The 26,231-nt window shown below is 46.3% G+C and overlaps 2 protein-coding genes across 2 annotated transcripts; both read right to left on the minus strand.

Moving 5' to 3' along the window:
* Positions 1 to 5,620: 5,620 nt before the first annotated feature.
* LOC104058080 (estradiol 17-beta-dehydrogenase 11) lies at positions 5,621 to 14,301 on the minus strand. Its single transcript, XM_054066195.1, has 7 exons — positions 13,980 to 14,301; positions 12,667 to 12,774; positions 11,049 to 11,180; positions 10,138 to 10,244; positions 9,135 to 9,272; positions 8,743 to 8,859; positions 5,621 to 7,627 (listed from the first exon to the last, which is right to left on the minus strand). The coding sequence occupies exons 1-7, from the start codon at positions 14,187 to 14,189 to the stop codon at positions 7,540 to 7,542; spliced, it is 900 nt and encodes a 299-aa protein (XP_053922170.1). The 5' UTR covers positions 14,190 to 14,301; the 3' UTR covers positions 5,621 to 7,539.
* Positions 14,302 to 17,633: 3,332 nt separating this feature from the next.
* LOC104058066 (estradiol 17-beta-dehydrogenase 11) lies at positions 17,634 to 26,033 on the minus strand. The gene is made up of 7 exons (XM_054066326.1): positions 25,638 to 26,033; positions 22,993 to 23,100; positions 22,249 to 22,380; positions 21,337 to 21,443; positions 20,326 to 20,463; positions 19,934 to 20,050; positions 17,634 to 18,320 (listed from the first exon to the last, which is right to left on the minus strand). Exons 1-7 carry the CDS (start codon positions 25,845 to 25,847, stop codon positions 18,233 to 18,235), a joined length of 900 nt encoding a protein of 299 aa, XP_053922301.1. The 5' UTR covers positions 25,848 to 26,033; the 3' UTR covers positions 17,634 to 18,232.
* Between the last annotated feature and the right edge of the window lie 198 nt (positions 26,034 to 26,231).

Here is a 26,231-nt window from a genome sequence, read left to right on the forward strand (position 1 = left end):
GAGTAGGCTCAGTGAGTAGGCTGCTATTCTAAATGAGAAACTAACACCTTTGTGCTGTTATTTCTAGTTTTGAGTGTTAGTGATACTGCTTGTAATGCATTGTGGCTCTCACCTAACGGCCCTGGAATACACCAGAAAGGCTCCTATTGACTTCAGTAAAGACGCCATTGTTTAATTTTGCTGCCATTGAGGGTTTTGGCACAGTGCCCCCTTCCTGCCCTCACATACATATATCTACTAAGTCCTTTCAAGCAGCGATTTACGTATGTGGTCTGCAGTGACAGAAGGGATTACCTTTTCCTGAACGGGGAGACACATTGAGGTTGGATTCTTGGTGATCCATTGTGACTGCTCTGGTAAACGCTTTTCCACTGTTCTGTAGTAAATATGAAATAACTTGTGTGATTTGGTTCTCTTGAGGACCTGAGTTAAAAACTAGACTGGCTCATTGGTTTAGTAGCTGTAGAATAAGAAAAAGTCTTCTAGAAAATGGAGATAATATTTATAAAATTGCAGTAGTCAAGAATTATGTTTTAGGAAATGGAAATCTGATTAGTCTCCTAATGTATTTAAGTCTTTTCAGCCAACTCTTTAACCCTGCAGAAAAATTTAAGAACACGGAAGACTAGCCTGTGTATGCTATGCTGCATGATGCATATTAGTAGTGAAAGGGACCTCAGGCTCCCAAGCTTTGGACTCTGTCTGCAGTTAGGCAGTGGAGAACTTACAGAATTGGAGGTTTCATGTCAAGATTAATGATCATTTACAAGAATCTACAACAAAAGAATGCAACCTGGACAGTTGCTAAGCTGGACAGTTGTTGGTTAGTTGGTTTTAAGGCATCTGTAAGACTTTGATACTTTATCTCCTTGCTGCAAAGACTGATTTATTAAACAGAAATGCAAGAAATTAAAACAGCTTCTTAAAACTCACCTTTATTATCATGTATCTTTCTGCTGCCTATTTTTAATACATCTTGTATCCAGGATTAACGTTAACAAACTAAGAAATATTTTTCAGTTGCGCCCAGTCAAGCAATGGATAGAAACATTTTATCAAGCAGGGATGCTTTGAGAACAAAAGTGTCCTCTGAAAAACTAATTTTAAAATATTTCTATTACCTGATAGTAACAATTAAAAAAAAAATGTTTGTTTTTGTTTGGTTTTTTTTGGTTTTGTTTTTTCAGCGTTATTCTTCAGGAGTCATAAAATTAAATTCACTTGGTCCAAAAGAGAAATCATGACCTGACAGCTCAGAGACAGGACATATACTTGTGTTGAAAGGATCTTGGGATGTGGAGTAAACATGGCTCTGTTTGCTAACCTCAGATAAATCAGTATGTGTCAGATATGTCTACAGGGTGAGACCCTACAAGAGCATAAACACCTTCATTGAGGAGGCTTCAGATAGAAACTGAATGCCAGAGAGTTGTTGCTTGCCAAGAAGGTGTCATGCATGGAGTATAGATTTTGCGCTGTGTCATCATCCAGAGGTCCTTGAGTTAGCTGCTGAAGAACAATCCTTTTTCCAAACATGTTACTACGCAGCTGCATTAACACAGCTATACCACTGCTAGGCTCCCAAACAGCAGCATGGGGCTATCGATATATGTGAAACCATCTCTTTCTCAATGCTTTTAAACTAGTGCTGAGATAGCTCAGCATTGCAGATCACAGACATTATCTAAAACTGCCTTTAAATTTTAGAGGATTACACTTTAGAATTTGGTTGTCTGCAGCACAAATTAGGTATTTAAGAACTTGGTAGTATCTGTGCTTAATGCTACTGTGTATGGAGTGCCATAAGTTTCATGACTTCTGACGCTGCAGATGTAAAGACAGTACTGTGTGTGACAGGGCAAGATTGAAACACATGGCTTGAAAAATAACTATCTGAAAAAAATCTGTGCCATTCCTTTCTTATATATTGGCCTGGAGTGACTTAGGTCATCCTGCTAAAGGAGAATACACCTCTGTTTGGCACATGCTGCCATTCCTTCCTTTTCATCTGTTCCTTTCTTCTTAAGAGAAAGAGCATGAAGTGGGCTACAGCCACTCCTGGCCCTAGATTGGTTACATACTGCGCTTGTGCTCTTTTAAAATTCATGAAATAGGAAACAGTTATCAAATGTATCAGCTTAAGCTGGCACAGTGGGATCCTGATGTGTCCTGTGGCTGGTGTTAGCCATGTGGCCCAAACAGAGCTTCCTTGGCCAAACAGAGATCTATAGTATAACAACTAGCTTGTATGTACAAAATGCAGAGCATTTGTGAAGTAGAATCTGCATCTTCATATCCTAGAGTAAAGATTTTCTTTTCCATATCTGAATCCTGAAAATCACATATTTTGTCTTGGTGACTTAATTAAACAAACGAACAAAACAAAAAAAAGACCAACACAAAAAACTTCAACAACCCATCTGTGTTTGATTTGACTTTCCACTGTAAAATTGAGCTTAGTTCAATAACTACAATACTTAGTTCAATTTATTTTCCTCAATCAACTTATTTTCCTTTACCAATTTATTTTCCTTAGAATGTTTTAAGCTTTCTTTTGGCTGAAAGTATTAATTGAATTAACAGGAACTGACATATAGCTCTGAATGACTTAAAAGGGTTCTTCTTAGGAAACAGCCAATTCATCTAAAATGTTTTATCTTTTTTTGTCCCATTTTACTTTAAATCATGGTGTAGCCTTCTCCCAGACAAGCTCATTAAAATCCACTTGAAACTGTGCTTGTGCTTAAAAGGGCTCTTGATACCATTTTATGGCAGAGAGAGAGGAAGATAGAAGTAGAAATATGCGACATGAACACTGACAATTAGGCTGTGCTGCCAGAACTGGTGTAAACTGCCCATAGATGCTCTGTGGGCTTTGAGAACTGAGCTCCAGATAAATACTTCCCCCCTCCTCATTGTTTTTCACACCAGAGAGACTCAAATCTTGCCTTTCTCAGTATAATTTCAGTATAACTACACAGAAATCACTAGATGATAGTAAATGCAGACTACTGCCTCTGCATAATATTAAAAACAGTTACTACATGATCTTCAGTTTATCACTTCTGTTAGAGTGTGTCAGTGCTATCAGGCTTGAAGAACTTCTCTTGTACTATATTCCAGGTCAACTCTTCAAAAATAAAGTAGCAGCGTTTTACTGAGTGTTCAACAGTCATGAGGTTGGGGCCTCAGTGTTAGCAGATGGTGGCAATAAGATGCACAGCCATCATTTTAACTTGTAAGTGGCTCAGGTTTGTGGCAAGAAACACAGTATGGGCTCCTAACATTCTGAGTAGGATTCAAGGGCTTCGGAAAAATGCAGCAAAGCCAGTATCAAAAGAAGTAGTCTCACACTTTGCTTAAGAGACAGATCAGGCTGCAGCGCTGTGGGGAGCTTTAATACCCTTTGGCTGAGGAAAAGGCAGTTGGTGGAGGTGTATTCATAGCTTAGTGTTTTGCCCTTGGCTGCGATCTTTCAAGACAGGATCCATCAATGTGTCCCGCAACAATGGATCTTTCTCCTCTGTGTTTGCCCCACATCTTGCTGTTCCTCTTCCAGAGCCGTGTGCCAAGAAACAGCAAAGAATGCCCTTGATTGTTGTCTATTGCAGGTGGAAGAGGGATGGAAGTGGCAATAAAATTGCTCATCCAGCTATTGGTAAAAGCATGTTGAGGGTCCCTTCAACTCTGTACTGTTATTCCATTTCAAATCCTGCTCTGTGACTGCCCACTCAGCCTCATGAGGTCCTTGATCAGGTTTCTTCGTGGTGAGTCCAACTCCATCCTTGCTTTGCATACCTGGGTGTTGTCAGCAGACTTTGTCCCCTACCTTCCCCTTCTAGGTCAGGCAACAAAAGCTGAATGGCACAAGTCCTTCCAATTTGTGGGACTCTTGGCTGGCTGTTGGCTCTTATTCTGTGATTTAATTAATTAGTTACCCATAGCTGGACCTTAATCTTATGCTGTGGCTTCTTAGTTTCCTCCAATCCTTTGGAAAGCAGCTCTAGAACCTTAGGTAGAAAAGGAAAGCTTATAGGAAACATGAGAAAATGAGTTTTAGGTGGTTTGTCTGTCTCTAACAATGTAATTGCACGGTCTTCTTAGAAAAGGATTGCTGGCCTTATGCCTTTGCTTTTCAGTTAGAAAACTAGATAGATCCAGGTCTTTTTTAAAGTGTTACTTTGGGATATTTTTGAGCTGCTTGAAAAGAGTGAAGGCTGCGTGACCGTTTGTCCTCTGACCAAAATCAGTCTCCAGTTAAGGTTAGTGTTGTTGAAAAGGATTTTTTCTGTCCTGGGGTTTTGGCTGCACCATTGTTCATCTTCTCCGTGGGAAACTGGGTCAGCTCCAGCAGAGAGACTCAGAGCTAGGCACTTCCTACTTGCCTCTTGGAACTTGATTCTGTTCTTAATTAACACATTGGCATTTGGGCCAGACCCTAATTGCGTGGCTCAGCTGTGCTGTCATTTTCCTGGCGTGGGGCTCCGGTCAGTGCTGTGGCCAAGGCTGAGGAGGCAGCTGGGGCAGGGAAGCACCAACTCCAAGAGACACCTCAGAGGGAGGCAGAGCCCGAGGCCAGAGTCACTAACCGGACTCATAAGGAGCCCAAAGGCAGGACGTGAGATGCTGCTCTTCAAATCTGGGACTTCCCTGTAGGTGGCTGTATGAAGCTTGCTTCCACAGAGTCCTGCTAGGGACCCATAATGACCAGACTTTGGGTCCTCTTTTTTTTTTTTTTTCCTTTCTTGGGTACAGGAACCTTGTACTGTGAAGCAAACGTTCCTGAGCTGGGAACTTCTGCTTTGACACACCCTGAATGTCCTGTTACATGAATGTTACAGGAGGAAAAAGAAACCATTTTTGTGTCATTGTGCTGCTGTTGGCAGCACAACTGACTGTTGCCACCAAAGAGCAGGAGGAGCTGGATGATAAGGGCTCTCTCTTTTCTGAAGGACCTCAGTTTACAGAGCAACATGAAATGCTTCAGTGAGTGGGACAGATTCTACCAGAAGCCACACATTTCTAGGTGTGCCAAGGGCAGCAGTGTGTTCAGGACTCCCTCTGATGACTGTGAACCAGCAAGTGTCAGTCGGGAGTTGCACGAGTACGTGGCAAGATAAAAGTGGCTCTCAGTTCTGACAGGCTTGCCCTCTTACCAAGAGCTTAATATGTAGCTCAAATAAAAGCAGAATCAGTACAAAACAAATAACTCTTTTCAGTGTGGAGCAAACATATTAGATCACTGTTCTCAAATGCAGGGGATGCCTCTGAAGCAGGGAAAACAAAATAACTTGCTGAAAATGCATCCCAGTTGGAGTCTTTCAGGACTAAACCATGCTTCTCTTAAATATTGGGCCTCGAAGGGTCTTACTTTTAAATACAACCCATGTCTAATAATTCTTAATTGGCTTTTAATTTTCTGGGGGTTTTTTTTCATTCCCTTAAAAAAGAAACCCTTCTTTTTTTTTTTTTTTTTTTTTTTTTCCCTTTTCTCCTTTCTTGGGTACAGGAACCTTGTACTGTGAAGCAAAAGTTCCTAAGCTGGGAACTTGTGCTTTGACACACCCTGAATGTCCTGTTACAGGAAATAATTTTTGTGTTATTTAGGCTGTTGGCACCACAAGTGCTACCTGTTGCCACCAAAGAGCAGGGGGAGCTGGATGATGAGGGCTCTCTCTTTTCTGAAGAACCTCAGTTTACAGAATGACATGAAATGCTTGGGTAAGCTTTCTAGTGGAAGCCATTCATTTCTAGCTGTGCCAAGGGCAACAGCATGTTCAGGCCTCCCTCTGATGGCTGTGAGCCAGCAAGTGCCAGTTGGGAGTTGCACAAGTACATGGAAAGATAACTTGTGCTCTGAAGAGGTCTCTGACCTGTGTCATCAGGCACTGCTGTCTTGTACCTCAGGCCAAAGACCTTTGGGGGTTTAACCTCCAGGTCAAGTTGGTTCATCTGGAGCCTTCCTCCATGCACCCCCTGCCTGGCACCTGGCCCTCGCATGGGCTGTGCTGTCAGTGTGCCAGGCTTGGCCCTGTACCTTGCTCATCTGATGTGGCTTCTCAGTGTGACCAGGCACCTGTCTTGTCACTGCAGCCCGGTGGTCAGCAGACGCTGGTTGACCCTTTCACCATTGCGGCATCTGCAACGCCTACCTCACTCCCACCGATGGCACCTGGTGTGCCTCCCCATGCCAAGAATCCCTGCTTCACAGTTCCCCTGCACATGGAAAAGGGAAGAACAGGGTTGGGAAAGCGAAGTGTGGGATCACACAGGGATGTTGCTGCTGCAGCATCTTCTCCAGTCAGTGTGGCAGCATTTCAGAGGAATGTAATACATAAACCCTTAGTCTGGTACAGGTGTTTGAAGAGACAGAAAGAAAAGAGGTATGCGGAGATACGTGTTATCCACTGTTTGTATAGGTGTAACTGTGCTGTGATGAATGGATTAATTAGTCAAAATGAAGATGTGTTCAGCAGTTCACAGGAATTCAGGCCTTCATTTGTATTGTATATAGGTGCAGAAGCCTCGTGGACTTCAACATAAACTCACTCACTGCACGTGAATTAAGGCTTTCCTGGCTCAATATAACTTCACTGTTTTCTTGAACACACAAGTCTAACATGAATACCGATGCAGACTGCAGAATTATCATTAGGTTTGATCGTAAGAACAATAGCAGTCCAACTTGGTCTGCATCCTCATGGAATAAAACACATTCTCTAGCATGCTTGAAATGCAGGAGGGCACCCAGTGATTTGTAGAAAAATACTGCACTGTTTTCATAGGAAGGTGTTTTAAATGTGTCTGGGAATGAGGAGATTGTGACTCACACAGATGAGCAGTGTGAGAAATGATATGGGGAAAGGCTGTATTACTTTACACCATGTCTTAAATGCACCTCTAAGACCTGGTTATAACTTTAGCTGCTGAGAGTCACTTCTGTGTTAAAGAAATGTATTCATTCAGAATAAGGCATGTTGATTGTGCTAGTGCAAAATTAATAATTGATGCAATTCTAGGTATTACATTACGTATAGGCCTGTATTATTTCAGGTACTCACTACAAAAGGACATGAAATTCAGTGCACGTTAAGCACATTTTTAAATTTAAAAAGATAAATTGAGGTGAATCAGGCCACCCACTTTCTCTATAAAGTACTTCTTGCAAGATACTTTTGCTCAGGGATGAGTCCAGATTAATATATTCTCAGGCAAGGTCTCTGTACTCATGTACATAGCTGTGCTGTCCCAAAGACAGGGTTTGAGGGAATTCCCATATGCACTAGCATATAGAGGCGATGTGACATACAGCCAATGCAGACTTTTAGACTTCTAGATATGTATCTCTGCTTTGTTAACATCCCATGTTATGCAGGATTGTCCCTGCTGAAAGTGTGGGGTAAACCCTTAGGTGTGCTTGGAAATGGTGGCCTGGAAGATTTATCTTGGTTCTGCGCTGAATCAAACCAGCTGAACTGCACTCAGCACAAGTTCTGTTTTCACTTTTGCCATGGGGAAATGAGAATCAGTTTTAGCTTTTCACTGGGTGCTTCTCTGCCCAACGACTGCATCAAATTTGACGTCGGTCAGTTTCTTCAGAACAGCCAAGGCACGTTCTGGAAACAACCTGAAAGAGATAATAGCATGACATTAAGTGTAGGATAAGAAAGTTACATTATGGCAAAAAATGGCACTGCAGGTGAGGGAAGAGTTGGTCTGGAGCAGAATGCATGCACACACGTGAACTGAGACCAAGGCTTAGACCGGGTGTTATTTCCAAAGAATATATAGCCCTCATCAGTCTCTTGACCACTTTTAATTCCAATCCCACCCATTTCGTTTTATTACAATTCCAGGACAGATATGTAATGGACATAATTTAGGTTGGAATATTGCTTCCAGGGTCCAGGAAGTTTTAATACTGAACACAGACGTGCATTTGCTTTCTCTTTTCTTTCAAAACCTTGCCTGGTTTTGGGAATTCTTGCAGAATGAAAAAAAATCCTGAACATCTTTACACTTTCTCATAAAAAGAAATTTGGAGTTCGACCCAAGTTTGCTGGCTTTCACAAATTACCAAATGTTTCCTCAGATACTGTAGAAGTAAACTGAAAAGTTAACTTAGTTGTTCTGATGTTAGTTCTGGTTTGAAACCTGAGCTCTGCTGAAAACACCTCCTCAGAACAGCTAGACTGGATATTAAAGATGTGTGAGAGCACAAATCTTGGTTTACATGGCACAGTGAAGGAAATAGAGCCCTTTTGAAGCAATTTTCCCAGCCTCTGTGGCCTCAGTCTTCGGTCTTGACACAAAGAAACAAATACTAATAAGCAGCAAACCTTCAGCTCTGCCTGGAACTTCTCCCAGTCTGCTGTTTCAGAGAAAATGTTGTTTGCAGGCAAAAGGGAAATAGCGCTTAATGAAGAAAAAGTCTTCTCTTCTTCTCTCCTCCTTCCCTATCAGCCTGCAGAGCGGCTGACTTCTCCACTGAAAACATTTAGCTGTAGAAAGCGGACCTATGAGAGGATTCAAAAAAATCTTTCTGTGGATGTTTTTTGTTACTGTCATTAGAAAGAAGGACTACACTATTTGGTTAATTTGTGAGGTATCCTAAAATAAAACTTAGCCTTGAATAAGATGTTAGAATCTTGAAGGATGTTGATTCAGCAAGTTATATGTTATACGTGTGGAGTTTGTTTGTTTTGTTTTGTTGTGGTTTGGTTTGGTTTGGTTCTGACTTACTTTTCAATAAGCAAGGCAATGCGTTGATTTGATGGAACAAAAACCATTTTCTGGTTGGTCAGTATGCCTTCCATCAGGGCCTCTGCAACTTCTTCAGGCTCCAAAACCTTTCCAAGCCTGCATAGGAAAGCATACATGTAAGAGGCACAGTGGTAAAACAGGGGTCGTACGGGCTGATGGAGGGCACTCCACATATGCACAAACTCGGGTAATTCAAATGCAATCATTACGTGTGTTAAACAACAGTGCAGAATCTCTTTAGTCAGTGCCATATGAGTTTCTCTCTGGTATTCTATAGTCAGATGGAATAGAAGGCCTAACGCTGGGAGTAACACATAGTGCCTTGATGGCACTATGAAGGAAGGACGGGAAGGCAGAGTTTTGATAGTTACCTTGTACTGGGGTTTTTGACAAATCCAGTGTTTATAAAAACCGGACACACACAAGTAGTTTTTATTCCATCCATTCCCAGGGTAGACAGCTCCTCTGTCAGAGCTTTATGAAATCCAACTGCAGCAAACTTGCTTGAACTGCAGGAGGGGAAAAAGCACAGATGAGAAGGCAGAAATACTACTTGTAGCTTTCTACAAAGCAAAGCGGCTTAAAAGATCAGGCAGTACTGAATAGGAGGCAAATAAATTGTGATACAGCTGAGAGAGAGGGCAGAAACTAATGCTAACTTTCCCTTAGCTGGACTGCAGCGCTGGATTAGATATTGCTGCCTGGAAGAGCAATTGTGGAATGCAGCGTGAGTGTCTTTCAGAAAAAGTTGTCTTAGTGTTGAACAGACAGGTGAATGTCCAGAATTCTTAGAAAATGCTAACTAGTGTGCATCAGTCAGTGGACGCTGACCTCTCAGTTGCATCAGCTAGGTTGCTCACAACACAGTAAGTAATATCGTGTTTTTACCTTCTGAAAGGTAATTCAGCAGTTGAAAAGCACTTTTATTTCATGATGGTAGAAGTATTTCTATACCCTACAGTTGCTGCCACAAGGGTGGGAGGATCAAAGGCTACTCTTTCACCATTTACTTGACAACACTACAACAACTCTCAGGAGCTCTACTTTCTCAGAAGTCAATGGGAAGAGGATACCTTCTTTTTCCTAAGCAAACATCTGGATTGGCGAGGGAGGGAAAATAGAAGCTTTCAATAGCTGATGTGTCACACGACCTTTCCTTCATACCAGCACTGCTCCTGATTCAGTCAGAGCTAATATGCAAACCGCTGTGAACCTGTAGGCATCCTTAAGTGCTGGCTGTTGTGCTTTTTTACTCTTTAGCACTGTCCTCTGGACATGCCGTATTCAGTGGGAGGATTATTTTGGTACTTGCTGATGGAGAAGATGCAATTAAAAAGGAAAGTAACGAAGACAGCTGATTTTAACATCACTTACCAATAAGCCACCATGAAAGAAAGCACAAAATGACCTGCTGCTGAAGCCACCGTGACAATGTGGCCGTGGTTGTTGTTCATCATGGTTGGCAGAAAAGCTCTTGTGGTCTTGAAAGTCATTTAAGCCAAGAAGCAATAATGGAGGGGAGAAGAAGGAAAAGAACAAAGTTTTCTTAGGCATATTCGGCACTGACTCTGACTGTCATTAATCAAGTGACTAATGTTAGTGCTAATAGGATGTGCTGCACAGCAGCTCAGGTTCTGAAAGCCACAGAGATACTCATTCTCCATTCAGCTGGCACAAGTGGCAACCTTTTCTTCCAAATGGGAACATTTCAAGAAGTCAGCTACAAACAGGAGCTGATTCTCTCATCTTTCCTGTGCTGCTTTTTTGGTTTCAGGTGTTGGTGGCAGCGCTACCAGTGTCTCAGCCCAGCATGTACAATAAAGCGCTCATCTATCTGTAGCACCTCTCTTCTTCCACCACAAACAACAAGTCCATAACAGCAGAAACCCTCCCACTCTGTGAGCCCAGCTGGCAGCTTCCTTGGCCCAGGCATCAGTGCAGGGTGCCGAGGACCTAAGGCTCAACTCGGACAGGGCCTGGCTGTGTCACATCAACCCTGACTGCTGGAAGAAAGCTAGAAGAGAATCTGCAGAGAGATAAGAGAGGTACAAATCATGCAGGGACTCTGGATTGATGTGAGAGAGGCTCGGGAGTAGCTCAAGGAAGAAGGAGGGAAGGCTGTGACACTGCAAGGTAGAGCCACGAGGTGAAGAGTGCCCAGGGAAACTGACCGGGTTGGTATGTGCAGCCATGGAGGGGCCAGGCATTTCCGTGCATTAGTCTAAACGTGCCTCCTCAACAACACTCTCCAAACACATAGGTTTAAAGATGTTTGTGGCCCTTACCCACATATGAGCAAGAATGTTGACCTCAAACATTTTTTCAATCTGGTGGTCCTGTGTCGAGAGAAGGTCGGCAGCTGTAATCACACCAGCATTATTCACCAGAATGGAGACATCTCCAACATCCTTTTTCACCTTTTGGACAGAAAAAAACGAGAAAGGTGTGTGTCATTCATTACAAACAAAAAATGCAAGGCTGCGGAAGATGAGCAATGATTAATTTAATACTTAATGTTTCTTTTAAGGAGAGGAAGATTGTGGTAGGAACTGTGCAGTAGTACCATGAAATCTGGTTTAGATCTGATGCTTCTCTACTACTTACTGCCAATTTTTATAGTTTTCCACACATTGTCCACAGACATAGCATGCTCTGTGTAGTCACAGTTGGGGCTACAGTCATACAGAGTGTTTTGCGCCAGCTGGACCATATCCCTCACCATCACAGAATCATAGAATGGTTTGAGTTGGAAGGGACCTTAAAGATCATCTAATTCCAGCCCCCTCCTGCAATGGGCTGGGACACCTCCTACAAGACCAGGCTGCTCAAGGCCTCATCCAACCTGGCCTTGAACACCCCCAGGGATGGGGCAGCCACAACTTTCCTGGTCAGCCTGTTCCAGTGCCTCGCCACCCTCATCGTGAAGAATTTCCTCCTTATGTCCAGTCTAAATCTTCCCCTCTCCAATTTAAAGCCATTCTCATTAGTCCTGTCACTACATGTCTTTGTAAAAAGTCCCTCCCCAGCTTTCTTATAGGGCCCCTTCAGTTACTGGAAGGTCACTATAAGGTCTCCTTGGAGCCTTCTCTTCTCCAGGCTGAACAACCCCAACTCTCTCAGCCTGTCCTCATACAGGAAGTGCTCCAGCTTTCCGATCATCTTTGTAGCCCTCCCCTGGACCCTCTTATGTTGAGTATTCCAGAACTGGACACAATACTCCAGCTTGTCCAGGTCTCTCTGGATGACATCCCATCATCCGGTGTGGCAACTGCACCACTCAGCTTGGTGTCATTCAGAAACTTGTTAAGGGTGCACTTGATCTCGCTGTCTATATCATTGATGAAGGTATTAAACAGCATTGGCTCCAGTACTGACCCCTGAGGGACACCACTTGTCACGTATCTCGATCGGGGACATTGACGAGCCATTGGCCACTACTCTCTGAATATGACCATCCAGCCAATTTCTTATCCACTGAACAGTCCAACCATTAAATACATATCTTTTCAATTTAGAGAGAAGGATGTTGTGTAGGACCATGTCAAAAGCTTTACAGAAGTCCAGATACATTACAGCTGCTGGTTTTCCCAATACAATGTTTCTTATGTCGCCAGTGTTGTCTCTGTGCTGTTCAGGAAACTAAAATGCAGAAGTTCCTTTGGGGCCTGGAAGCTTAAAGAGCAAACCTGGCAACATGCTGTGATATGCCAGAGCCACGCAAAAGAGATTGAAGCTCGCTATGATCTTGGAAGTGTTACTTCACTCTCTGCACAGAAAGAGGCAAGAAGTGGGGAGATTCCGAGAGCCTGTATGATTTGGGTACAACTGTCCTCTTGTTTCCCTGACTTTTCTGCAAATCAAGCATATTTGGGTAAGCCTTTGCACATGCCCCTGCTCCCCTACCTTGTCCGCAGTGCTGTAGATTTCCTCCCTTTTGCTGCAGTCCACCACAAAGGTGTGAACAGTGGCTCCCAGCCGTTTGCATTCTGCTGCCGTGTCCTCAATGCCGTGCTGTAAGAGCCAGAAAAGAGAAATGGGCATGAGCAACTATACCGCTTGCTCATGTGTTCCTGTTTGGGCACCACCACAGGCCTGTTAGAGGCTGAAGATTTGTTCTGCTTCTGCAACTCCTGCTCTGTAACTTTTGCAATGTACTTCATTGCCTGCTTATCTCCATCATTACAGTACATTTTGCAGCAGTAGAGGCCATTCCTTTGTTATTAAGCTCAGTGTCTTCCTTCTTCCTCCACTCCATCCAACATGGACAATGCTCTACTTGGCAGCAGCAGTCAGACTTGTGACATGGTCCACCCTCTCCTCTGCCCCTGCCCCAAGTCACACCTTTTTGAAGAACTGGTACTTGAACACAAGCATACACAAAGATGATCTCAGCCGCCAAGGAGCATGAACGGACACTGAAAATATTACACAATATTCTCCCTGTTTACAGATCCTCTTATGCAAGGCAAGGCTTGGGAGCTTAGTTTGTATTGGGTTGGGTTTTGTGGCAGCTTCAGAATGATACGGTGAGCTCCTCTGCAGTTTCTGATCCTCTGTGTCAGAAACCTTTCCGACATGTGGCTCCCCAGCATCTCTGTACCCTGCTCAGTGATGCCCATTGATGTATCAGTGCAGAGACCCACCTGCCAGCAACACACACAATAAACCTGAGGCTGGAGACTGAGCAGAAGGTCAGCCTGCTCCTCCGCAGGACAGGTTTCACAGAATCATAGAAGGGTTTGGGTTGGAAGGGACTTTAAAGATCATCTAGTTCCAACCCCCCTGCCATGGGCATGTGCCACCAGACCAGGCTGCTCAAGGCACCATCCAACCCAGCCCTGAACACCTCCAGGGATGTGGCATCCACATCTCCCCTAGGCAACCTGTTCCAGTGCCTCACCACCCTCATCGTGAAGAATTTCTTCCTTATGTCTAGTGTAAATCTTTCCTTCTCCAACTTAAAGCCACTCCCCTTTGTCCTGTCCCTACACGCCCTTGTAAAAAGTCCCTCTTCGGCTTTCCTGTAGCCCCCTTCAGGTACTGGAAGGTCGCTATAAGGTCTTCCTGGAGAATCCCTTCTCCACGCTGAACAACCCAAACTCTCTTAGGCTGTCCTCATGCTCCATTCTTCGGATCACCTTTGCCATCAGCCCGCGGGCGCGGCTGCCATAGGCAGGGCTGGGATGGGCTACAAGCCCCCGCTGCGGGGCAGGTACCTGGTTGATGTCCCACAGCACCAGGCGGCTGCGGCGCCGGGCGAACTCGAGCGCGGTCGCTCTCCCCACGCCGTGCGCGGCGCCCGTGATGAGTACGAGCTCCCCGTTCACGGGCTTCCTCCGCGCGGGGACGAACAGCTTCGCGAGGGCCTCCAGGTACGAGTAGAGGAGCGTGGCCAGCACCAGGAGCAGGTCCAGCAGCGGGTGCATCGCTGCTCCGCGCCGGGCTCTCTGTTAGAGACGAGAGGGTTGTCAATTCACCAGCAGCCCGCAGGCAGCCTCCCCTCGTCCGGCGCGTCCCGGGTCCCGCATGCAGGTCCCGCCCCGGGCCAACCCCGCCCCCTGCAGGCCCCGCCCCTCGCCAGCCCGCCTACACAGGCCCCTGCTCACTCTGCCCGCCACAGCCAATCAGAGGGTGGTGTTTGAGAGGGGGCGTGGCCATATGAGAGACCGCGCCTTTAATCCCCGCCCACCCCAACCCACCCCTCTAGGCCCCCACCCATCCCTGCCAAGCCCCGCCCCCGCAGTTCCCACCCTTTGTAGCCCCGCCCCCCAGCCCCCACCACTTACAGCCTCCCAACCCCACCTCTCCTCAGCCGCTTCGCCGTCCGTTCCTTTACCAATTTATTTTCCTTAAAATGTTTTAAACTTTCTTTTGGCTGAAAGTATTAATTGAATTAACAGGAACTGACATATAGCTCTGAATGACCTAAAAGGGTTCTTCTTAGGAAATAGCCAATTCATCTAAAATGTTTTATCTTTTTTTGTCCCATTTTACTTTAAATCTTGGTGTAGCCTTCTCCCAGACAAGCTCATTAAAATCCACTTGAAACTGTGCTTGTGCTTAAAAGGGCTCTTGATACCATTTTATGGCAGAGAGAGAGGAAGATAGAAGTAGAAATATGCGACATGAACACTGACAATTAGGCTGTGCTGCCAGAACTGGTGTAAACTGCCCATAGATGCTCTGTGGGCTTTGAGAACTGAGCTCCAGATAAATACTTCCCCCCTCCTCATTGTTTTTCACACCAGAGAGACTCAAATCTTGCCTTTCTCAGTATAATTTCAGTATAACTACACAGAAATCACTAGATGATAGTAAATGCAGACTACTGCCTCTGCATAATATTAAAAACAGTTACTACATGATCTTCAGTTTATCACTTCTGTTAGAGTGTGTCAGTGCTATCAGGCTTGAAGAACTTCTCTTGTACTATATTCCAGGTCAACTCTTCAAAAATAAAGTAGCAGCGTTTTACTGAGTGTTCAACAGTCATGAGGTTGGGGCCTCAGTGTTAGCAGATGGTGGCAATAAGATGCACAGCCATCATTTTAACTTGTAAGTGGCTCAGGTTTGTGGCAAGAAACACAGTATGGGCTCCTAACATTCTGAGTAGGATTCAAGGGCTTCGGAAAAATGCAGCAAAGCCAGTATCAAAAGAAGTAGTCTCACACTTTGCTTAAGAGACAGATCAGGCTGCAGCGCTGTGGGGAGCTTTAATACCCTTTGGCTGAGGAAAAGGCAGTTGGTGGAGGTGTATTCATAGCTTAGTGTTTTGCCCTTGGCTGCGATCTTTCAAGACAGGATCCATCAATGTGTCCCGCAACAATGGATCTTTCTCCTCTGTGTTTGCCCCACATCTTGCTGTTCCTCTTCCAGAGCCGTGTGCCAAGAAACAGCAAAGAATGCCCTTGATTGTTGTCTATTGCAGGTGGAAGAGGGATGGAAGTGGCAATAAAATTGCTCATCCAGCTATTGGTAAAAGCATGTTGAGGGTCCCTTCAACTCTGTACTGTTATTCCATTTCAAATCCTGCTCTGTGACTGCCCACTCAGCCTCATGAGGTCCTTGATCAGGTTTCTTCGTGGTGAGTCCAACTCCATCCTTGCTTTGCATACCTGGGTGTTGTCAGCAGACTTTGTCCCCTACCTTCCCCTTCTAGGTCAGGCAACAAAAGCTGAATGGCACAAGTCCTTCCAATTTGTGGGACTCTTGGCTGGCTGTTGGCTCTTATTCTGTGATTTAATTAATTAGTTACCCATAGCTGGACCTTAATCTTATGCTGTGGCTTCTTAGTTTCCTCCAATCCTTTGGAAAGCAGCTCTAGAACCTTAGGTAGAAAAGGAAAGCTTATAGGAAACATGAGAAAATGAGTTTTAGGTGGTTTGTCTGTCTCTAACAATGTAATTGCACGGTCTTCTTAGAAAAGGATTGCTGGCCTTATGCCTTTGCTTTTCAGTTAGAAAACTAGATAGATCCAGGTCTTTTTTAAAGTGTTACTTTGGGATATTTTTGAGCTGCTTGAAAAGAGTGAAGGCTGCGTGACCGTTTGTCCTCTGACCAAAATCAGTCTCCAGTTAAGGTTAGTGTTGTTGAAAAGGATTTTTTCTGTCCTGGGGTTTTGGCTGCACCATTGTTCATCTTCTCCGTGGGAAACTGGGTCAGCTCCAGCAGAGAGACTCAGAGCTAGGCACTTCCTACTTGCCTCTTGGAACTTGATTCTGTTCTTAATTAACACATTGGCATTTGGGCCAGACCCTAATTGCGTGGCTCAGCTGTGCTGTCATTTTCCTGGCGTGGGGCTCCGGTCAGTGCTGTGGCCAAGGCTGAGGAGGCAGCTGGGGCAGGGAAGCACCAACTCCAAGAGACACCTCAGAGGGAGGCAGAGCCCGAGGCCAGAGTCACTAACCGGACTCATAAGGAGCCCAAAGGCAGGACGTGAGATGCTGCTCTTCAAATCTGGGACTTCCCTGTAGGTGGCTGTATGAAGCTTGCTTCCACAGAGTCCTGCTAGGGACCCATAATGACCAGACTTTGGGTCCTCTTTTTTTTTTTTTTCCTTTCTTGGGTACAGGAACCTTGTACTGTGAAGCAAACGTTCCTGAGCTGGGAACTTCTGCTTTGACACACCCTGAATGTCCTGTTACATGAATGTTACAGGAGGAAAAAGAAACCATTTTTGTGTCATTGTGCTGCTGTTGGCAGCACAACTGACTGTTGCCACCAAAGAGCAGGAGGAGCTGGATGATAAGGGCTCTCTCTTTTCTGAAGGACCTCAGTTTACAGAGCAACATGAAATGCTTCAGTGAGTGGGACAGATTCTACCAGAAGCCACACATTTCTAGGTGTGCCAAGGGCAGCAGTGTGTTCAGGACTCCCTCTGATGACTGTGAACCAGCAAGTGTCAGTCGGGAGTTGCACGAGTACGTGGCAAGATAACCCGTTCTCTGAAGAGGTCTCTGACCCCTGTGTCATTAGGTGCTGCTGTCTTGTACCTCAGGCCAAAGACCTTTGGGGGTTTAACCTCCAGGTCAATCTTGTCAGGGCTGAATCTTGTCAGGGCAGGCTGCCAGCTGGTAATGAGGAGCTGTGAGAAGGTTCATCTGGAGCCTTCCTCCATGCACCCCCTGCCTGGCACCCATATTTAAGCCCTGGCCTTGGCCCGGGCCCTTGCATGTTCTCCATTGCCAGTGTGCCATGCATTGCTGATCCTGATGTGGCTTCCTGGTGTGACCAGGGACTCATCCTGCCTCATCCATGCATCTTGATCTATTGGTCAGCAGATGCTGGTTGAACCTTTCACTGTTGTGGCATCTGTTCCACCATCCTTGCTCAGACCTGATTACTACTTTCATTACTGAGAGACAACTTTGGGTTACAGAACTTTTATTTATTTGGAGAAAGGAGTGTTGACGGTGCTAATGGAAAATTAATAATTGATGCAATAGGGTATGACATTACATATAAGCCTGTATTATTTCAGGTACTCACTACAAAAGCACACAAAACTGTTAAAGCACATTTTCTTTAAAATTTAAAAAGATAAATTGAGGTGAAACAGGCAACCCACCTCCTCTATAAAGTGCTTCTTGCAAGATACTTTTGTTCAGGGATGAGTCCAGATTAATATATTCTCAGGCAAGGTCTCTGTACTCATGAACACAGCTGTGCTGTCCCAAAGACAGGATTTGAGGGAATTCCCATCTGCCTCAGCACTAGAATATAGAGGCGATGTGACGTGCAGCCAGCACAGCCCTTTAAACTTCTAGAGATGCATCTCTGCTTTGTTAACATCTTGTGTTATGCAGGTAGGTGCCTGCTGAAAGTGTGGGGTAAACCCTTAGGTGTGCTTGGAAGTGGTGGCCTGGAAGGTTTATCTTGGTTCTGTGCTGAATCAAACCAGCTGAACTGCACTCAGCACAAGTTCTGTTTTCACTTTTGCCACTAGGAAATGAGAATCAATTTTTGCTTTTCACTGGGTGCTTCTCTGCCCAACGACTGCATCAAACTTGGCATTGGTCAACTTTTTCAAAACGGTCAAGGCACGTTCTGGAAACAACCTGAAAGACATAATAGCATGACATCAAATGGGAGATAAAAAACTTATATTACGGCAAAACTCCAGCATTATAGGTGAGGGAAGGCACTGGTCTGGAGCAGGAGCGTGCACATAGAATCATAGAATAGTTAGGGTTGGAAGGGACCTTAAAGATCATCATCCAAACTACCTGCCATGGGCAGGAACATCCCATTAGATCAGGCTGCCCAAGGCCCCATCCAACCTGACCTTCAACACCTCCAGGGATGGGGCATCCGCAACTTCCCTGGGCAACCTGTTCCAGTGTCTCACCACTCTCATGGTGAAGAAATTCTTCCTAATGTCCAGTCTAAATCTGCCCCAGTACTGGACACAGTACTCCAGATGAGGTCTCACAAGAAAGGAATAGAAGGGCAGAGTCACTTCCCTCTACCTCCTGGCCACGCTTCTTTTGATGCAGCCCAGGATACAGTTTACCTTCTGGGCTGTGAGCGCACATTGCCGGCTCATGTCAGGCTTCTCATCAACCAGCACCCTCAAGTCCTTCTGTGCAGGGCTGCTCTCAATCACATCATCTCACATCGTGTACTGAAAACAGGGATTGCCTGGACCCAGGTGCAGGACCTTATACTTGGCCTCATTGAATCTCATGAGGTTCTCACAGGCCCACTTCTCCAGTCTGTCCAGGTCCCTCTGGATGACATCCCATCCTTCCGATGTGGCAACTACACCACTCAGCTTGGTGTCATCTGCAAACTTGCTAAGGGTGCACTCAGTCTCACTGTCAATATCATTGATTAAAAGATATTAAAAACACTGGTCCCAGTATGGATCCCTGAGGGACACCACTCATCACTGCACAATCTCCATCTGGACTTTGAGCCATTGACCAGTACTCTCTGAATACGACCATCCAGCCAGTTTCTTATCCACCTTATGGTCCACCTATCAAATCCATATCTCTCCAATTTAGAGAGAAGGATGTTGTGGGGGACCGTGTCAAAGGCTTTACAGAAGTCCAGACAGATCACATCTGTTGGTTTACCCATGTCCACGGCTGCAGTTACCCCATCACAGAAAGCCACAAAGTTGGTCATACAGGATTTGCCCCTGGGGAAGCCATGCTGGCTGCCATTAATCACCTCCATGTCCTCCATGTGCTTTAGCATAGCTTCTAGGAGGAGCTGTTCCATGATGGACTGAGACCAAGGCTTAAACTGGGTGTTATTTCCAAAGAATACATAGCCCTCATCAACCTCTCTGTCTAGTTTCAGTCCTACACACGTCCTTTTAAAGCAGTTCCAAGGACAGGTATCTACTGGGCAGTATCTGGCTTGCAATATTGCTGCAGGATCCAAGAAGGCTCAACATTGAACAGAGGTAGGTACGTATTGAGTGTTCTATGCTCTGGAAATCAGCCTTGAATGTGAACTTCTGCGGTCCAGCTGTCATTCCAGGGCTTTTCTATGCTGCCAAGCCTTATCTTTTACTACCATGAGTGCAAAATGCAGTTCTTCATAAAATAAAACCTCATCTTCTATCAGATGTTACAAGTTTGATGCTTGCATACACAGGCAATTAGTAATGATACGTTCCCCATCCACATCACGTTTTTTTTTTGCTTTTCATACTTACATTTCAGAAAGTAAAGCAATGCTTAGATGTGGTGGAACAAAAACCATTTTCCGGTTGGTCAGTATGCCTTCCATCAGGGCCTCTGCAACCTCTTCGACCTCCAAAATTCTTCCAAGCCTACATAGGAAAGCATACATGTAAGAGGCACAGTGGTAAAACAGGGGTCGTACGGGCTGATGGAGGGCACTCCACATATGCACAAACTCGGGTAATTCAAATGCAATCATTACGTGTGTTAAACAACAGTGCAGAATCTCTTTAGTCAGTGCCATATGAGTTTCTCTCTGGTATTCTATAGTCAGATGGAATAGAAGGCCTAACGCTGGGAGTAACACATAGTGCCTTGATGGCACTATGAAGGAAGGACGGGAAGGCAGAGTTTTGATAGTTACCTTGTACTGGGGTTTTTGACAAATCCAGTGTTTATAAAAACCGGACACACACAAGTAGTTTTTATTCCATCCATTCCCAGGGTAGACAGCTCCTCTGTCAGAGCTTTATGAAATCCAACTGCAGCAAACTTGCTTGAACTGCAGGAGGGGAAAAAGCACAGATGAGAAGGCAGAAATACTACTTGTAGCTTTCTACAAAGCAAAGCGGCTTAAAAGATCAGGCAGTACTGAATAGGAGGCAAATAAATTGTGATACAGCTGAGAGAAAGGGCAGAAACTAATGCTAACTTTCCCTTGGCTGGACTGCAGCGCTGGATTAGATATTGCTGCCTGGAAGAGCAATTGTGGAATGCAGCGTGAGTGTCTTTCAGAAAAAGTTGTCTTAGTGTTGAACAGACAGGTGAATGTCCAGAATTCTTAGAAAATGCTAACTAGTGTGCATCAGTCAGTGGACGCTGACCTCTCAGTTGCATCAGCTAGGTTGCTCACAACACAGTAAGTAATATCGTGTTTTTACCTTCTGAAAGGTAATTCAGCAGTTGAAAAGCACTTTTATTTCATGATGGCGGAAGTATTTCTATACCCTACAGTTGCTGCCACAAGGGTGGGAGGATCAAAGGCTACTCTTTCACCATTTACTTGACAACACTACAACAACTCTCAGGAGCTCTACTTTCTCAGAAGTCAATGGGAAGAGGATACCTTCTTTTTCCTAAGCAAACATCTGGATTGGCGAGGGAGGGAAAATAGAAGCTTTCAATAGCTGATGTGTCACACGACTCTTCCTTCATACCTGCACTGCTCCTGATTCAGTCAGAGCTAATACGCAAACCGCTGTGAACCTGCAGGCATCCTTAAGTGCTGGCTGTTGTGCTTTTTTACTCCTTAGCACTGTCCTCTGGACATGCCGTATTCAGTGGGAGGATTATTTTGGTTACTCTGTACTTGCTGATGGAGAAGATGCAATTATAAGTAGGAGTTATGAAGAGAGACAATCTTAAAATCACTTACCAATAAGCCACCATGAAAGATGTCACAAAATGACCTGCTGCTGAAGCCACCGTGACAATGTGGCCGTGGTTGTTGTTCATCATGGTTGGCAGAAAAGCTCTTGTGGTCTTGAAAGTCATTTAAGCCAAGAAGCAATAATGGAGGGGAGAAGAAGGAAAAGAACAAAGTTTTCTTAGGCATATTCGGCACTGACTCTGACTGTCATTAATCAAGTGACTAATGTTAGTGCTAATAGGATGTGCTGCACAGCAGCTCAGGTTCTGAAAGCCACAGAGATACTCATTCTCCATTCAGCTGGCACAAGTGGCAACCTTTTCTTCCAAATGGGAACATTTCAAGAAGTCAGCTACAAACAGGAGCTGATTCTCTCATCTTTCCTGTGCTGCTTTTTTGGTTTCAGGTGTTGGTGGCAGCGCTACCAGTGTCTCAGCCCAGCATGTACAATAAAGCGCTCATCTATCTGTAGCACCTCTCTTCTTCCACCACAAACAACAAGTCCATAACAGCAGAAACCCTCCCACTCTGTGAGCCCAGCTGGCAGCTTCCTTGGCCCAGGCATCAGTGCAGGGTGCCAAGGACCCAAGGCTCAACTCGGACAGGGCCTGGCTGTGTCACATCAACCCTGACTGCTGGAAGAAAGCTAGGAGAGAATCTGCAGAGAGATAAGAGAGGTACAAATCATGCAGGGACTCTGGATTGATGTGATTGAGGCTCGGGAGTAGCTCAAGGAAGAAGGAGGGAAGGCTGTGACACTGCAAGGTAGAGCCACGAGGTGAAGAGTGCCCAGGGAAACTGACCGGGTTGGTATGTGCAGCCATGGAGGGGCCAGGCATTTCCGTGCATTAGTCTAAACGTGCCTCCTCAACAACACTCTCCAAAACACATAGGTTTAAAGATGTTTGTGGCCCTTACCCACATATGAGCAAGAATGTTGACCTCAAACATTTTTTCAATCTGGTGGTCCTGTGTCGAGAGAAGGTCGGCAGCTGTAATCACACCAGCATTATTCACCAGGATGGAGACATCTCCAACATCCTTTTTCACCTTTTGGACAGAAAAAAACCAGAAAGGTGTGTGTCATTCATTACAAACAAAAAATGCAAGGCTGCGGAAGATGAGCAATGATTAATTTAATACTTAATGTTTCTTTTAAGGAGAGGAAGATTGTGCCACTTTTTCAGATGTGGTAGGAGCTGTGCAGTAGTACCATGAAATCCGGTTTAGATCTGATGCTTCTCTACTACTTACTGCCAGTTTTTGTCATCTTCCACACATTGCCCACAGACACAGCATGCTCTGTGTACAGTCATACAGACTGTTTGAGCAAGCCAGATCATATCCTATACAATAAAATGTTTCTTATGTCCCCAGTGTTGTCTGTGTGCTGTTCAGGAAATTAAAAGACAGAAGTTCCTTTGAGGCCTGGAAAGCCTACACAGCAAACTAGGCAACGTGGTGCAATATGCCAGAGTCACACAAAAGAGGCTGACTTTAATCTCAGAAGTGCTGCTTCACTCTGCACGGAAAGCTGCAAGAAGTGGGGAGGTTCCAAGAGCTTGTATGATTTGGGTACAACAGCTGTCCTCTTATTTCCCTGACTTTTCTGCAAATCAAGCATATTTGGGTAAGCCTTTGCACATGCCTCTGCTCCCCTACCTTGTCTGCAGTGCTGTAGATTTCCTCCCTTTTGCTACAGTCCACCACGAAGGTGTGAACAGTGGCTCCCAGCCGTTTGCATTCTGATGCCGTGTCCTCAATGCCATGCTGTAAGAGGCAGAAAAGAGATGGGCATGAGCAACTGTACCCCTTGCTCATGTGTTGCTGCTCGTGCACCACCTGTTAGAGGCTGAAGATTTGTTCTGCTTGTATAACCGTTGCTAAGCTGCTGAATAGTTCATGTCTACCCAGTGAAGAGCTGTAGCTGTCGTCTGTGGGAGGACTAGTATTTCCACCTTAAATTTTGGAACTTTGTAGAGTGACTGCCAGAAAGGGAATATGACACAAGGATGAGTTTGCCTTGGAAAAGCACACACAGCTAGGCAGCAGAAAGGGGGCACTGTGTGACTTCCACAGCACAGCAGACAGGCCGGGTGACTGTAAGTAGAGCTCTTAAAACACAGGCCCAGCTGACTCCTCAAGGTATGAAAAGTGGCCCTGTGCGTTTCTGTATTCACAGACTGCATGTGAGAAGAGAGGTGTGCTCTGAAGTACACAGTGTAGAGAGACATTTCTTAGAAGAACAGCATTCAACACATACGGAAGAGATGCTCCGTGAAGATCATTTGTGGACATAGCCTGTCTCTCTGAAGGACTGAAACTGATTCCCAGATGAATGCCAGACCCCAAACATTGCTCTCTGGAAGAAAAGTAAGTGTGTTTTGTTTTTTTTTCTCTGCTCAGTAACAACGAAGTGTGAACTGTTGTCTCATTTGTCTAAACATTTTGGAGGTAGTTTTGGATGTGACTAGCAATGTGAAGAGCATCTGGTGATGTCCATCTTTTATATTACAGTGAAAGAATGAATAAACCCATCTTTCTGCCTCCAAGCAGGAGGTCATGTTTTTTCCGACCTTCTGTCATCATCTAAGTTGTTCTTACAACCTTCAGGATCCACTACTTCCCTCAGCAACATACTTCACTGCCTGCTTATCTCCATCATTAGAACACATTTTGCAGCAGCAGAGGTCACTCCCTTGCTATTAAGCTCAGTGTCTTCCTTCTTCCTCCACTCCATCCAACATGGACAATGCTCTACTTGGCAGCAGCAGTCAGAGACTTGTGACATTGTCCGCCCTCTCCTCTGCCCCTGCCCCAAGTCACACCTTTTTGAAGAACTGGTACTTGAACACACGCATACACAAAGATGATCTCAGCCGCCAAGGAGCATGAACGGACACTGAAAATATTACACAATATTCTCCCTGTTTACAGATCCTCTTATGCAAGGCAAGGCTTGGGAGCTTAGTTTGTATTGGGTTGGGTTTTGTGGCAGCTTCAGAATGATACGGTGAGCTCCTCTGCAGTTTCTGATCCTCTGTGTCAGAAACCTTTCCGACATGTGGCTCCCCAGCATCTCTGTACCCTGCTCAGTGATGCCCGTTGATGTATCAGTGCAGAGACCCACCTGCCAGCAACACACACAATAAACCCGAGGCTGGAGACTGAGCAGAAGGTCAGCCTGCTCCTCTGCAGGACAGGTTTCACAGAATTATAGAAGGGTTTGTGTTGGAAAGGACTTTAAAGATCATCTAGTTCCAACCCCTCTGCCATGGGCAGGGGCATGTGCCACCAGACCAGGCTGCTCAAGGCACCATCCAACCCAGCCTTGAACACCTCCAGGAATGGGGCATCCACATCTCCCCTGGGCAACCTGTGCCAGTGACTCACCACCCTCATCGTAAAGAATTTCTTCCTTATGTCTAGTGTAAATCTTTCCCTCTCCAACTTAAAGCCATTCCCCCTTGTCCTGTCCCTACATGCCCTTGTAAAAAGTCTCTCCCCAGCCCTCCTGTAGCCCCCTTCAGGTACTGGAAGGTCGCTATAAGGTCTTCCTGGAGCATCCCTTCTCCACGCTGAACAGTCCCAACTCTCAGCCTGTCCTCATAGCAGAGGTTCTTCAGCAGAGGTTCTCAGATCCAAGGGCTGGAGCACGTCTGCTATGAGAACAGGCTAAAAGAGTTGGGGCTGTTCTGCCTGGAGAAGAGAAGGCTCCAGGGAGAATTTAGAGCAGCTTCCAGTCCCTTAAGAGGCTACAGGAAGGGTGGGAAGGGATTTTCTGCAAGGGCATGGAGAGACAGGATGAGGGAGAACAGCTTTAAGTTGGAGGGGGTAAGATTTAGGTTAGACATTAGGAAGAAATTCTTCACGGTGACGGTGGTGAAGCACTGGCACAGACTGCTCAGGGAAGACGTGGATACCCCACAGGTATTCAAGGCTGGGTTGGATGGTGCCTTTAACAGCCTGGTCTGCTGGGAGGTGTCCCTGCCCATGGCAAGGGAGTGGGAACTGGATGATCTTTAAGGTTCCTTCCAACCCAAACCCTTCTACGATTCCATGTTTTTTTGGTGTCAGCATCACCTCCCGCCCGTACGGACATCGCGGGTTGCCGCGACGCAGGGGCAGCACCTCGCACGTGCCCCAGCGGAAGCCCACGAGGCTCGCGCCGTCTCGGGTCCCGCGGGATGCTGCGTGCGGGGCGGTGTCCCGCGCACCCGACTGCGCTGGCTGGGAGGGCAGGGCAGGGCAGGGCAGGGCAGGGCAAGGCTGGGCTGGGCTACAAGCCCCCGCTGCGGGGCAGGTACCTGGTTGATGTCCCACAGCACCAGGCGGCTGCGGCGCCGGGCGAACTCGAGCGCGGTCGCTCTCCCCACGCCATGCGCGGCGCCCGTGATGAGTACGAGCTCCCCGTTCACGGGCTTCCTCCGCGCGGGGACGAACAGCTTCGCGAGCGCCTCCAGGTACGAGTAGAGGAGCGTGGCCAGCACCAGGAGCAGATCCAGCAGCGGGTGCATCGCTGCTCCGCGCCGGGCGGGATGCGCAGTGATGCAGGCGCTCAGCCGGGCGCGGAGGCTGCGGGAAAGTGTGTATGGTGGGAGTGGGCAGGGGCGCGCGCGTCCCCCTCTGCCGCTGCCAGGGGGGGCCCGCGCTCGACCGAGCAGGCGCTGCTCTTCCCGCCGGCCCCGGGCCAAGCCCCGCCCCTCCCCCGGGCTCCCGAGGCCCGCCCCAGCTCCTGAGCCGAGCCCCAAAGCCCCTCTCGCCCCGCCCCCGGGCTCTCTGAGCCCCACTCCCGGGCTCTCTCAGCTCCGCCTCTCCGGCCTCCGAGCCCCGCCCCCGGGATCCTGACAACGCCCCCAGCCAATCACAGCTCCGCCCCCCTGCCCGGCTCCTTAGCGCCG

The sequence above is a fragment of the Cuculus canorus genome, chromosome 4, assembly GCF_017976375.1.
Source record: "Cuculus canorus isolate bCucCan1 chromosome 4, bCucCan1.pri, whole genome shotgun sequence".
NCBI classification, from domain to species: domain Eukaryota; kingdom Metazoa; phylum Chordata; class Aves; order Cuculiformes; family Cuculidae; genus Cuculus; species Cuculus canorus.

Coding starts and splice junctions, on each gene's coding strand:
- LOC104058080 (XM_054066195.1), bottom strand. CDS start 14,189: ATGCACCCGCTGCTGGACCTGCTCCTGGTGCTGGCCACGCTCCTCTAC. Junction 11,181..12,666: donor TCTACAGCACTGCGGACAAG/GTAGGGGAGCAG, acceptor TCTGTCCAAAAG/GTGAAAAAGGATGTTGGAGA. Junction 7,628..8,742: donor ATTGCCTTGCTTATTGAAAA/GTAAGTCAGAAC, acceptor TATCTCTTTCAG/GTTGTTTCCAGAACGTGCCT.
- LOC104058066 (XM_054066326.1), bottom strand. CDS start 25,847: ATGCACCCGCTGCTGGATCTGCTCCTGGTGCTGGCCACGCTCCTCTAC. Junction 20,051..20,325: donor GTCAAAAACCCCAGTACAAG/GTAACTATCAAA, acceptor TTTCCTATGTAG/GCTTGGAAGAATTTTGGAGG. Junction 18,321..19,933: donor ATTGCTTTACTTTCTGAAAT/GTAAGTATGAAA, acceptor TATGTCTTTCAG/GTTGTTTCCAGAACGTGCCT.